At 43.3% G+C, this 12,685-nt stretch overlaps 1 protein-coding gene across 1 annotated transcript in view; it reads right to left on the minus strand.

Moving 5' to 3' along the window:
• The window catches only part of LOC135517035 (collagen alpha-2(I) chain-like), a 93,652-nt gene that overhangs the window by 56,730 nt on the left and 24,237 nt on the right, over positions 1-12,685 (minus strand). The window contains exons 7-10 of the mRNA XM_064941065.1: positions 10,623-10,696; positions 6,602-6,669; positions 2,108-2,539; positions 1,834-2,058 (exon numbers count right to left, since the gene is read on the minus strand). Coding sequence (XP_064797137.1) covers positions 1,834-2,058; positions 2,108-2,539; positions 6,602-6,669; positions 10,623-10,696 — 799 coding nt within the window. The remainder of the gene's footprint in view (positions 1-1,833; positions 2,059-2,107; positions 2,540-6,601; positions 6,670-10,622; positions 10,697-12,685) is intronic.

The following is a 12,685-nucleotide window of genomic DNA, read 5'->3' on the forward strand; positions in this document are numbered from 1 at the left end:
ACTCCTGAGGTGCTGATCTGTTGCACCCTCTACAACCACTGTGATTATTATTTGACCCTGCTGGTCATCTACGAACGTTTGAACATCTTGAAGAACGATCTGGCTTTAATGGCCATGTACTCTTATAATCTCCACCTGGCACAGCCAGAAGAGGACTGGCCACCCCTCAGATCCTGGTTCCTCTATAGGTTTCTTCCGAGGTTCCTCCCTTTTTAGGGAGTTTTTTCCTAGCCACCGTGCTTCTAAATCTGCATTGCTTGCTGTTTGGGGATTTAGTCTGGGTTTCTATATGAGCACTTTGTGACATCTGCTGATGTAAAAAGGGCTTTATAAATACATTTGACTGATTGATTAATTAAGAACACCTTCCTAATGTTGAGTTGCACCCCCTTTTGCCCTCAGAACAGCCTCAATTCGTTGGGACATAGATAGACTCAAGGTGTCGAAAGCGTTCCACAGGGATGCTGGCCCATGTTGACTCCATTGCTTCCCACAGTTGTGTCAAGATGGCTGGATGTCCTCTGGGTGGTGGACCATTCTTGATACACACGGGAAACTGTTGAGCATGAAAACCCAGCAGCATTGCAGTTCTTGACACACTCAAACTGGTGCGCCTGGCACCTACTACCATACCCCGTTAAAAAAAATTACAAATATTTTGTCTTGCCCATTCACCCTCTGGCACACATACACAATCCATGTTTCAATTGTCTCAAGGCTTAAAAATCATTATTTAACCTGGCTCCTCCCCTTCGTCTACACCGATTGAAGCAGATTTAACAAGTGACATCAATAAGGGATCATAGCTTTCACCTGGATTCATCTGGTCAATCTATGTCATGGAAAGAGGTGTTCCTAATGTTTAGTCCACTCAGTGTATATGTCACGTCAAATATCACGGAAGATTTACATGCAACGAGGACATAAAAATTCCTCAAATGCCGTCCATGTCATTTAAGGGAGCTATAGCCAGACCAGCCTCACCTAACAGTCACACACACACACGCAAGCACACACACACCCTCCGCAGGCCTGACATACAACACAATCGCCAGGACATCTAGACCATAGCCTTGCTTTACATGAGGGGGCTTAATTATTGCAGCCTTCTCCACTACAGAGCCATTTACTCCTGGCCAGCAGGACATCTATCATGTTCGATACAGCCGGGATAAATCACAGTAATGGTGCCGAGTGATCCCAGGCTTTTATAGCAGCAAGAGAGCCAGGCTGAGGCTCCAGGACCAGGACCAAAATGGGCCAGATGTTGCTCCATCTGGGTCTGGTTCTGGCGGCTTCACGCCCCCTCCACCAATCAAAGAGGCTTGTTGATATGCTTGCTGCGACTAATGCAGTGAAGGCATTGACACTTATGGTGCCATTTGGAGCTGTGGAGTAGCTAATGTAAGGAGAGGAACATGAAAGACATCAGGGTTAACTCATGTTTTAACAAGATCAAAGCTGTTGATTATATTCAGATTGATGTCGAACCTAAAGGCCAAACACAGAATATATTTTCTGATTTCATAATGCTCCACACATTATTTTATGATGTGAAGGACTTTGTTACTTGTATTGAAAAGCGCTAGACAAATAAAGTTATTAATATTATAATCATTATTACTATTATTATGATGTTAGGTTTGTTTTCTTGTTTACATAAAAAAAAGTGGTAAGCAAGACAACGATCTCTGCTCTAACATCAAAACCACTAATGAACTGTCCCAAGCAGTAAGCATCACCCTCCATAAACATGAACATTAAAAGTTACACAACATGACACATGAGCACTGGCACAGCGAAAAAGTTGAGGAAGATGTTGAAGACACTTACCTCCTTTCCTGGGGGCCCCATTCGACCTGGGGGCCCTCTCTGGAGCCTATACATCTGGCCATCAGAGCCCAGAACCAGATCCCCTTCCCTGTGTACGATGGACACTGTGCGTGGGCTTTCTGGTCCTCGTTCCACAGTGATAGCCTGGTCAGGGTCTGGCTGGGTGGGGATGTGTGTGGTGGGTCTCCTCTCCTCAGTTACAGCCTCCACAGGGGGCAGGGGGCTCTGAGGTGGGGGTGAAGGCAGTCTGAGAAGGGGTCTGAGGCCACTCCACCTCCTCTCTCAGCAGGTTAGAGTCTGGGTGCTCCTGGTCCAGGGGGGTCTCTATCTGAGTCTTATCGACATGGGGAAACTCCACTGAGGGCTTCTTCGGGGAAAACCCAGGGTCCAAATCAATAATGATGTCATCCAAGGGTTTTGCGGGAAACAGGCCGACACCCCTCCCTCCAGAGTCTTTTGTCTTCTTGTCCGTGGTGATGTTCTCCTCCAAGAGTTTGGAGGAGGGCTCAGGCTTGCCCTCACGGCTGCCTTTGGGGCCCTGACTGCTGGGTTTCCACTGAGGGTTGCGGTGTCCCCCCTGGAGGATTGGATCAGCCAGGTCTGTGTCCTCGTCCACCACAAAGACATCCCCTCGTCCCACCGAGCCTTTCTGGCGGGGACCCCATGTCCCGTCCCCACGCTGACTCCCACTCTGCCCAAACACATCCTATGGCGACACAACATAAACACAAGTAATGTATTGTGGTGCTGAATATCAGTATATGAGATCATAGGTTAGATTACATATTTATCAGAGATGTTTATTTCTTGTTGTGTATGCATAACTTGTGGAAAGCTGTGGAAAGAATTACTTAGAAAAAAAAACAATTTTAAAATACAATACACATCATTGACCTATCTATCAATCATGCATCCCTCGCCTCAGAGCATGTGCAGACCAGCTGACTGGTGTGTTTTTCGGACATATTCCATATCTCCCTATCCCAGTCTGCTGTCCCCACATGCTTCAAGATGGCCAACATTGTTCCTGTACCCAAGAAAGCAAGGTAACTGAACTAAATGACTATCGTCCCGTAGCACTCACTTCTGTCATCATTAGGTGCTTTGAGAGACTAGTGGAGAAGGTGTAAAGTTGTAAGTTCCTCGGAGTACATATCACGGACAAACTGAAATGGTCCACCCACACAGACAGTATTGTGGAGAAGGCGCAAAGCGCCTCTTCAACCTCAGGAGGCTGAAGAAATTTGGCATGTCACCTAAAACCTTCACAAACTCTTACAATGCACAATTGAGAGCATACTGTCGGGCTGTATCATCGCCTGGTTCGGCAACTGCACCGCCCACAACCACAGGGCTCTCCAGAGAGCGGTGCGGTCTGCACAACGGATCACAGGGGGCAAACTACCTGCCCTCCAGGACACCTACAGCACCTGTTCACCCCGCTACCATCATCTCATACTGGCCAGAAAATTGTCAGTCTATTCTTCTTCTGAGAAATGAAGGCTATTCTATGCGAGAAATTGCCAAGAAACTGAAGATCTCGTACAACGCTGTGTACTACTTCCTTCACATAACAGCCCAAACTGGCTCTAACCAGAATAGATGGAGGAGTGGGAGGCCCCGGTGCACAACTGAACAAGAGGACAAGTACATTTGTATTGGCCAGTCTGAGATATGGCTTTGTCATTGCAACTCTGCCTAGAAGGCCAGCATCCCGGAGTCGCCTGTTCACTGTTGATGTTGAGACTGGTGTTTTGTGGGTACTATTTAATGAAGCTGCCAGTTGAGGACTTGTGAGGTGTCTGTTTCTCAAACTAGACAATCGAACGTACTTGTCCTCTTGTTCAGTTGTGCACCAGGGCCTCCCACTCCTCTTTCTATTCTGGTTAGTGCCAGTATGTGCTGTTCTGTGAAGGGAGTAGTACACAGCATTGTACGAGATCTTCAGTCAAGCAAGCCAGGTCCTAAGCATCCTCTCAAACTCCATGTGTGGGGGTCAATTTCTCGCTAGGGACCAGGTCCATATTTGATTTTTGATGGTAAGTTTGTCTATATACAAAGCAAAAGGTATATAAAGGTATAAAACAGAAGGTTAAATAAAATAACAGTATACAGTTTAAGTCGGACGTTTACATACACCTTAGCCAAATACATTTAAACTCACCTTTTCACAATTCCTGACATTTAATCCTAGTATAAAGTCCCTGTATAAGGTCAGATAGAATCACCACTTTATTTTAAGAATGTGAAATGTCAGAATAACAGTAGAGAGAATGATTTATTTAATATTTTGTTTATTTCATCACATTCTCAGTGGGTCAGAAGTTTACATACACTTAATTAGTATTTGGTAGCATTGCCTTTAAATGATTTAACTTGGGTCAAACATTTTGTGTAGCCTTCCACAAGCTTCCCACAATATGTTGACTGAATTTTGGCCCCTTCCCCCTGACAGAGCTGGCGTAACTGAGTCAGGGTGGTGTAGTCAGCGTGCTCGCACAAGCTTTTTCAGTTCTGCCCACAAATTTTCTATAGGATTGAGGTCAAGGCTTTGTGATGGCCACTCCAATACCTTGACTTTGTTGTCCTTAACCTGTTGAAACTCTGGGGGCGCTATATCATTTTTGGATAAAAAGACGTGCCTGTTTTAAGCGCAATATTTTATCACAAAAAGATGCTCGACTATGCATATAATTGATAGCTTTGGAAAGAAAACACTCTGACGTTTCCAGAACTGCAAAGATATTCTCCGTGCATGCCCTAGAACGTGAGCTACAGGCAAAACCAAGATGAAACGGCATCCAGGAAATCAGCAGGATTTTTGAGGCTCCGTTTTCCATTGTCTCCTTATATGGCTGTGAATGCGAGAGGAATGAGCCTGCCCTTTCTGTCGTTTCCCCAAGGTGTCTGCAGCATTGTGACGTATTTGTAGGCATATCATTGGAAGATTGACCATAAGAGACCACATTTACCAGGTGTCCGCCCGGTGTCCTGCGCCGAAATTGGTGCGCAAACCTCAGCTGCAAGTATTTTTCCATGGAATTCAGAGAAGAAAGCAGGCTTCCACGAACGATATATCAATGAAGAGATATGTGAAAACCTTGAGGATTGATTCCAAACAACGTTTGCCATGTTTCGGTCGATATTATGGAGTTAATTCGGAAAAAGTTTGACGTTGTTGGTGACTGAATTTTCGGTTCGTTTCAGTAGCCAAATGTGATGTACAAAACGGAGCGATTTCTCCTACACAAAGATTCTTTCAGGAAAAACTGAACATTTGCTATGTAACTGAGAGTCTCCTCATTGAAAACATCTGAAGCTCTTCAAAGGTAAATGATTTTATTTATTTGGTTATCTGGTTTTTGTGTAAATGTTGCGTGCTAAATGCTACTCAAAATGCTAAGCTAGCTTAGCATACTCTTACACAAATTAGTGAATTGCTATGGTTGAAAAGCATATTTTGAAAATCTGAGATGACAGTGTTGTTAAGAAAAGGCTAAGCTTGAGAGCAGGCGCATTATTATCCCGGATCCGGGATGGGGCTAGTTTTCCACAATTTTAGAAGAATGCTTGGGGTCATTGTCCATTTGGAAGACCCATTTGCGACCGAGCTTTAACTTCCTGACTGACGTCTTGAGATGTTGCTTCAATATATCCACATAATTTTCCTCCCTCATGTTGCCATCTATTTTCTGAAGTGCACCAGTCCCTCCTGCAGCAAAGCACCCCCACAACATGATGCTGCTACCCCCGTGTTTCTCGGTTGGGATGGTGTTCTTCGGCTTGCAAGCCTCCCCCTTTTTCCTCTAAACATAACGATGGTCATTATGGCCAAACAGTTCTATTTTTGTTTCATCAGACCAGAGGACATTTCTCCAAAAAGTACGATCTTGGTACCCATGTGCAGTTGCAAACCGTAGTCTGGCTTTTTTATGGCAATTTTGGAGCACTGGATTCTTCCTTGCTGAGCAGCCTTTCAGGTTATGTCGATATAGGACTCATTTTACTGTGGATATAGATAATTTTGTACCTGTTTCCTCCAGCATCTTCACAAGGTCCTTTGCTGTTGTTCTGGGATTGATTTGCCCTTTTCACACCAAAGAACGTTCATCTCTAGGAGACAGAATGCGTCTCCTTCCTGAGCGGTATGACAGCTGCGTGGTCCCATGTTGTTTATACTTGCGTACTATTGTTTGTACAGATGAACGTGGTACATTCAGGCGTTTGGAAATTGCTCCCAAGGATGAACCAGACTTGTGGAGGTCTACAATTTTTTTCTGAGGTCTTGGCTGATTTCTTTAGATTTTTTTTCTTTAGAAGAGGCACTTAGTTTGAAGGTAGGCCTTGAAATACATCCACAGGTACACCCCCAATTGACTCAAATGATGTCAATTAGCCCATCAGAAGCTTCTAAAGCCATGACATCATTTTCTGGAATTTTCCAAGTTGTTTAAAGGCACAGTCAACTTAGCATATGTATACTTCTGACCCACTGGAATTGTGATACAAGTGAAATAATCTGTCTGTAAACAATTGTTGGAGAAATTCCTTGTGCCTTGCACAAAGTAGATGTCCTAACCAACTTGCCAAAAGTATAGGTTGTTAACAAGAAATTTGTGCAGTCGTTGAAAAACGAATTTGAATGATATTAGAATATTTTCGTTTCTCCATGCTTGTCTCAGAGCAGCGCGAAACGGAGCTGAAATAGATGTCCACAGCGGGAAGGCTACGTATTCTGTGCAGACTAGTGATATTTCTCTTCGGTTACACATCCGTGGAACAGCAGAACAGCATAACGGTCTGGGCAGCCCTTGCTGTGCCTGGTGAGCAGTTGATCTGTTGTCAGAAGAGGAATGGAAATGTCAGGGTGAACCGAAGACCTGACAACCCGCTACATATGTTGACTCTGCCTGTCGGAGATGGAGTTCCAGAGATCACAGGTGTGCCTTGCATGGATTGTGACTTCATCTCGTTCCTCGCCCTTCTCCTTTTCAACGCGTGAGTGAGTCAATGATTCGTCTGACAAACAAAAAACTTTGCGTCCTGCAGGCCCAGGCATGGATCAAAGCTGGCGAGACATTCAATAACGTCATCTTCACAGACTAATCATCTGTGGCCCTTGAGCAATTTGCTCAAAATTGCCACAAACAAAGAGAGATCAAGAAGATTAACGAAAGCATAAAGATTTTGATGAAGAAATGCTGTTTTGAGTTAGAACTGTACACTTTAGAGTACTTAAGCATTGAATACATTGCAAGTTGAGGGATTTTCACAACAGTAGCCGGGCTATAAAAACACTATTGCCCTGCTCATAGGATACATTTGCATGATGGGCTACATTCTTTATTGTAACCACAATGTCACACATAATTTATATCTATCTTCCTTTCCAATTACTTTTATAGTTTGGGATTTAGAAATGTGCGCTTTAATTATTAGTTCCATTGTTTAGATCGAACGTGCAGACTTTTTTTCTTTAAATGATTGTTCTATGTCGGATGCTACATTTTAGACCAGTTGCAATTGTAAGTAGGCCTATTAACGCCTCATAGCCTCCCTCAGCCAGTTAAGTTATTTTATATAGGTCAAGGCTCCAAATAATCACACCTAGCTCGGCTATTAGACAATTCTTTAGTAAAGGGTGAATAGTCTATTGTACAGCTAATAGCCCATCCTGCTCCACTTATGAACAACTAGTAATAACACTTTCCCCCCTTTCCACATGTTAAAGATTCCAATAGATAAAGTGTTTTTAGCCACAATCGGCCCCAACCCCAATTAATACATTTGGGCACAGTCGATAGCGTGCTGGACTTTGCGTTAGAATGTTGAGGGTTCGAAATCTGCTCCCTGCTTGTTTCATTACATTATTATGCTGGTCTCAGAGCAAACAGCCTGGATAGTTACTCCCATCTGGTTCCTCGCTCTCTTCCACGTGTCATTCAGCACGCTTGTGGGCATGAATGTACTGTCTTTTTATTCTGTATATTTGAATTACAAATCAGCCATTACTTAAATCATTTTTCTAGTCTATTGCATAGTTACAATGTGTAATCATTGATGTCCCAGGAGTAGGAGTGGTAAACACTGTTGAAGTGTATAATTGTAATACATACATGCAGACACAGCATCATTCAAATAATGGAGTTTGATACACCTGGTATTGGATATGACAGTAAAAAACTTGCGAAATAGCGATTTTCATAAATTAACTTTTTGACAAAAAAATATGCACAATCGTTTGTCTATACATTAAAACTTCTTAGGGATCGGCGTCCCATCAACCGGACAGTTGTAAATCATGCAGCGCCTTGTGTCACGATCGCAGATTTTAGAGAAACAACAAATGTCGGTACATATAAGTGTCTTACATCGGCTGAAAGCTTAAATTCGTATTAATATCACTGCACTGTCCAATTTACAGTAGCTATTACTGTGAAAACATGCCATGCTATTGTTTGAGGAGAGCTCCTATCAACAAAACACTTTTTTCAACGCGATATGTTTGATAAATTCACCTCTGAATTTACGGTCCATATAGCATGCACGATCGATTTTGTATTTCCACTCGTTCAATTTGCAAAGAAAGGAATCTGTGAAAATCTAACCCTAAACGTTGTTTCAACCAGTCAAATCACATTCGTATTTATTCCTCAGAGATCCTAGAACATAACCAGACTTCACTGTATCATTAGGGGTGTATTATATCCTACTGGACACCACAAATTTGGTCAGAGAGCAACACCTTCATGGCACGCTAATGACGCGAGTGGTCTTCACTTGATCAACTGTAACTTTGTTAAATAAGAACAAATCGGGGTAAAACACAGCTCGCTAGATAGCCAATGAGCTGGGCTTTACGGGAGTATCCGGAGTACCCCTTATCTGTCGTAAAATGTAGCTGCTAACCTTCTGCCACAGCAAGCCTTTTCCTTTTGGACAAAAATTCTAAGAATATGGAGAGTTATGAAGTTATGAAAACTGTTTGTTTTGCAAATGTTGAACTTATAATAGGGCTACTAATACTTGAAAAACGAAATAAATGTGCAAGTATACAGATTTGACGATATTCTCGCAGAAAGATGTAATGTGAATGTTAATGTGTCCTTCGTGATTTGCCCAAATGTAACTGGGTGACTTCACACTAAATGTCATGTAGTTTGCTCATACTTCAAGTTATCTGTCTGAAACATATACTGCTGCCATCTTGTGGACACCATTGGAATTAACCAGAATGATGGCAAGATGTGGACCCTTTCTGTTGCATTTCATAGTTGGTGGTAGAGGGGGAAAACTGTTGTTTTTTACATTCAATTCCCATTTCCACAAACTTCAAAGTGTTTCCTTTCAAATAGTATCAATAATATGCATATCCTTGCTTCAGGGCCTGAGCTACAGGCATTTAGATTAGTCCTTTTAGGCGGAAATTGAAAAAAATGTGTATTTGTTTTGTCAGCCGTCTTTGCTGAAGACAGTCACCAGAGACGGGTGGCTCACGTCAAATTTGCCATTGGAACCTCTCAATATGATTGGTCATATAAAAACCTTGGGACCCAAATGCATAATGAGTGCTCTAACTCTCCCTTGTGGTGGTCTGGAGCAATGAAGCCGTGATGCTGGCTACCTCTAAGTCCCGTAGTCTAAGCTCGCAACTTTTAAAGGAGGAACCACTGCATGTGTACACCCTCCTCACTCAACTACCACAGTAAAAACATCACCTCTTTAGAACTGTGTACTTCCCTTCCCATTTCAACACATACACCATCTAACTACCTGTAACTGACCTCAGATGTTGAAACTCCTCATACAAAACAAGTCCACAACAACCTGAAGTTACATTCCCCTCCCTCCCAGTGCACATTGCTAGCTCAGGAGAGGGTGTGGAGAAGAGAGGAGCCTGCTTGGGGTGAGGGATTGTAAATTCTGTTTGATGACCCTGATGGGCCTCCACAGCAGGGAGCAGTAAAGTTAAGCTGGTCTGGGAGGCATATGGGGAGCAGCAGCCTGCCTGCCCAGCTGTGTGTGTGTGTGTGGGGGGGGGGGCAGAGGACAGTGTGAAGTTCAGAATCAGTGCAAAACTAGGCGCCACATGGTACATATAGTTTCTCTCATCAAAGCTCAATGTGCACATGGTACATATAGTTTCTCTCATCAAAGCTCAATGTAATATGAAACAGAGAGTTAGAGATCCAAACTCAAGGGCACTCGGGTGACTGAGCAAGGGGGGCCAGTGAGGGGCTGGTACGGGGTGCTCCACTGCTGGAAACAAAGGTTCTTTCTCAAGTTCCTCTGCCTGGCCCGCAGTGACTCCTCTCTGATAAGCCGACACTGGATCTGTCCCTGGCTTCTGGCGCCTCTCCAGCTTATCTACTGTATTGTCTGCCCGATATCCCAGCCTGGTAGGCTGTGCTTACTTGGGGTACCATTACAGTGCACGCGCGCACACACACACACACACACACACACACACACACACACACACACACACACACACACACACACACACACACACACACACACACACACACACACACACACACACACACAAATCAGACAGGAGCCAGGGGTGCTGAGCTGTTGTAGTAGTACTCAGTACCCCACTCGGGGGCAGACAACACAATGATGCTTTCCATTATGATCCAGCAAGGTCTTGGCAATTTCGAAGTGATGTTTTTCAGTACCTCAAGTACCTCCTTATGATGGATCTATTAAGAACCTTCATAGGTAATTCAATACATCTCCTTTACATGTTCAGTGCCAAGACAAGATGCCCTATTTGCTCCCTTTACCCAGGGGCCTCTGCAGCAACAGGCTCAAGCAGGCACTGTATGTGTCATCAACAGTAGCGCTTTCAACCAGCGTGCTGAGACACAATGAGGAAACGTGAACTCAGCACAAACAGAGGAATAGGTGGAGGGTGGAGAGGGCCAGATGTGCAGGTGAGTGACAGTTATATAGCATGTTGGTATGTCTGTAGGTTCAGAGCAAGGCACTAACAGCCATAACACAAACACTTTACATAAGACATTTAACTTTCAAATCAAATCAAATTTTATTGGTCACATAGACATGGTTAGCAGATGTTATTGCGAGTGTAGCAAAATGCTTGTGCTTCTAGTTCCGACCGTGCAGTAATGTCTAACAAGTAATCTAACAATTTCACAACAACTACCTTATACACACAAGTGTAAAGGAATTAATAATAATATGTACAAATAAATATATGGATGAGCGATGGCCGCACGGCATAGGCAAGATGCAGTAGATGGTATAGAGTACAGTATATACATATGAGAAGAGAAATGTAATGTAGGTTATGTAAACATTATATAAAGTGGCATTGTTTAAAATGACTACATTTATTTTAATTATTAAAGTGGCTAGAGATTTGAGTCAGTATGTTGGCAGCAGCCACTCAATGTTAGTGATGGCTGTTTAACAGTCTGATGGCCTTGAGATAGAAGCAGTTTTTCAGTCTATCGGTCCCAGCTTTGATGCACCTGTACTTCTTCACTACGCTGTCTGTGTGGGTGGACCATTTCAATTTGTCCGTGATGTGTACACTGAGGAACTTAAAAACTTTCCACCTTCCACCTTCTCCACTAGAATGAATGTGTCTGGGGTCTGGGCTGCATGCCACAATACAAACAAATGACTCTTCCTGTTAGTTTTACATGCTCTTTGTTGACCCAGCTACAGTGCCTTGCGAAAGTATTCGGCCCCCTTGAACTTTGCGACCTTTTGCCACATTTCAGGCTTCAAACATATAGATATAAAACTGTATTTTCTTGTGAAGAATCAACAACAAGTGGGACACAATCATGAAGTGGAACGACATTTATTGGATATTTCAAACTTTTTTAACAAATCAAAAACTGAAAATTGGCAGTGCAAAATTATTCAGCCCCCTTAAGTTAATACTTTGTAGCGCCACCTTTTGCTGCGATTACAGCTGTAAGTCGCTTGGGGTATGTCTCTATCAGTTTTGCACATCGAGAGACTGAAATTTATTCCCATTCCTCCTTGCAAAACAGCTCGAGCTCAGTGAGGTTGGATGGAGAGTTTGTGAACAGCAGTTTTCAGTTCTTTCCACAGATTCTCGATTGGATTCAGGTCTGGACTTTGACTTGGCCATTCCAACACCTGGATATGTTTATTTTTGAACCATTCCATTGTAGATTTTGCTTTATGTTTTGGATCATTGTCTTGTTGGAAGACAAATCTCCGTCCCAGTCTCAGGTCTTTTGCAGACTCATCAGGTTTTCTTCCAGAATGGTCCTGTATTTGGCTCCATCCATCTTCCCATCAATTTTAACCATCTTCCCTGTCCCTGCTGAAGAAAAGCAGGCCCAAACCATGATGCTGCCACCACCATGTTTGACAGTGGGTATGGTGTGTTCCGGGTGATAGATGAGCTGTGTTGCTTTTATGCCAAACATAACGTTTTGCATTGTTGCCAAAAAGTTCAATTTTGGTTTCATCTGACCAGAGCACCTTCTTCCACATGTTTGGTGTGTCTCCCAGGTGGCTTGTGGCAAACTTTAAACTACACTTTTTATGGATATCTTTAAGAAATGGCTTTCTTCTTGCCACTCGTCCATAAATGCCAGATTTGTGCAATATACGACTGATTGTTGTCGTATGGATAGAGTCTCCCACCTCAGCTGTAGATCTCTGCAGTTCATCCAGAGTGATTATGGGCCTCTTGGCTGCATCTCTGATCAGTCTTCTCCTTGTATGAGCTGAAAGTTTAGAGGGACGGCCAGGTCTTGGTAGATTTGCAGTGGTCTGATACTCCTTCCATTTCAATATTATCGCTTGCACAGTGCTCCTTGGGATGTTTAAAGCTTGG

Source organism: Oncorhynchus masou, chromosome 28, assembly GCF_036934945.1.
Source record: "Oncorhynchus masou masou isolate Uvic2021 chromosome 28, UVic_Omas_1.1, whole genome shotgun sequence".
Lineage (NCBI taxonomy): Eukaryota > Metazoa > Chordata > Actinopteri > Salmoniformes > Salmonidae > Oncorhynchus > Oncorhynchus masou.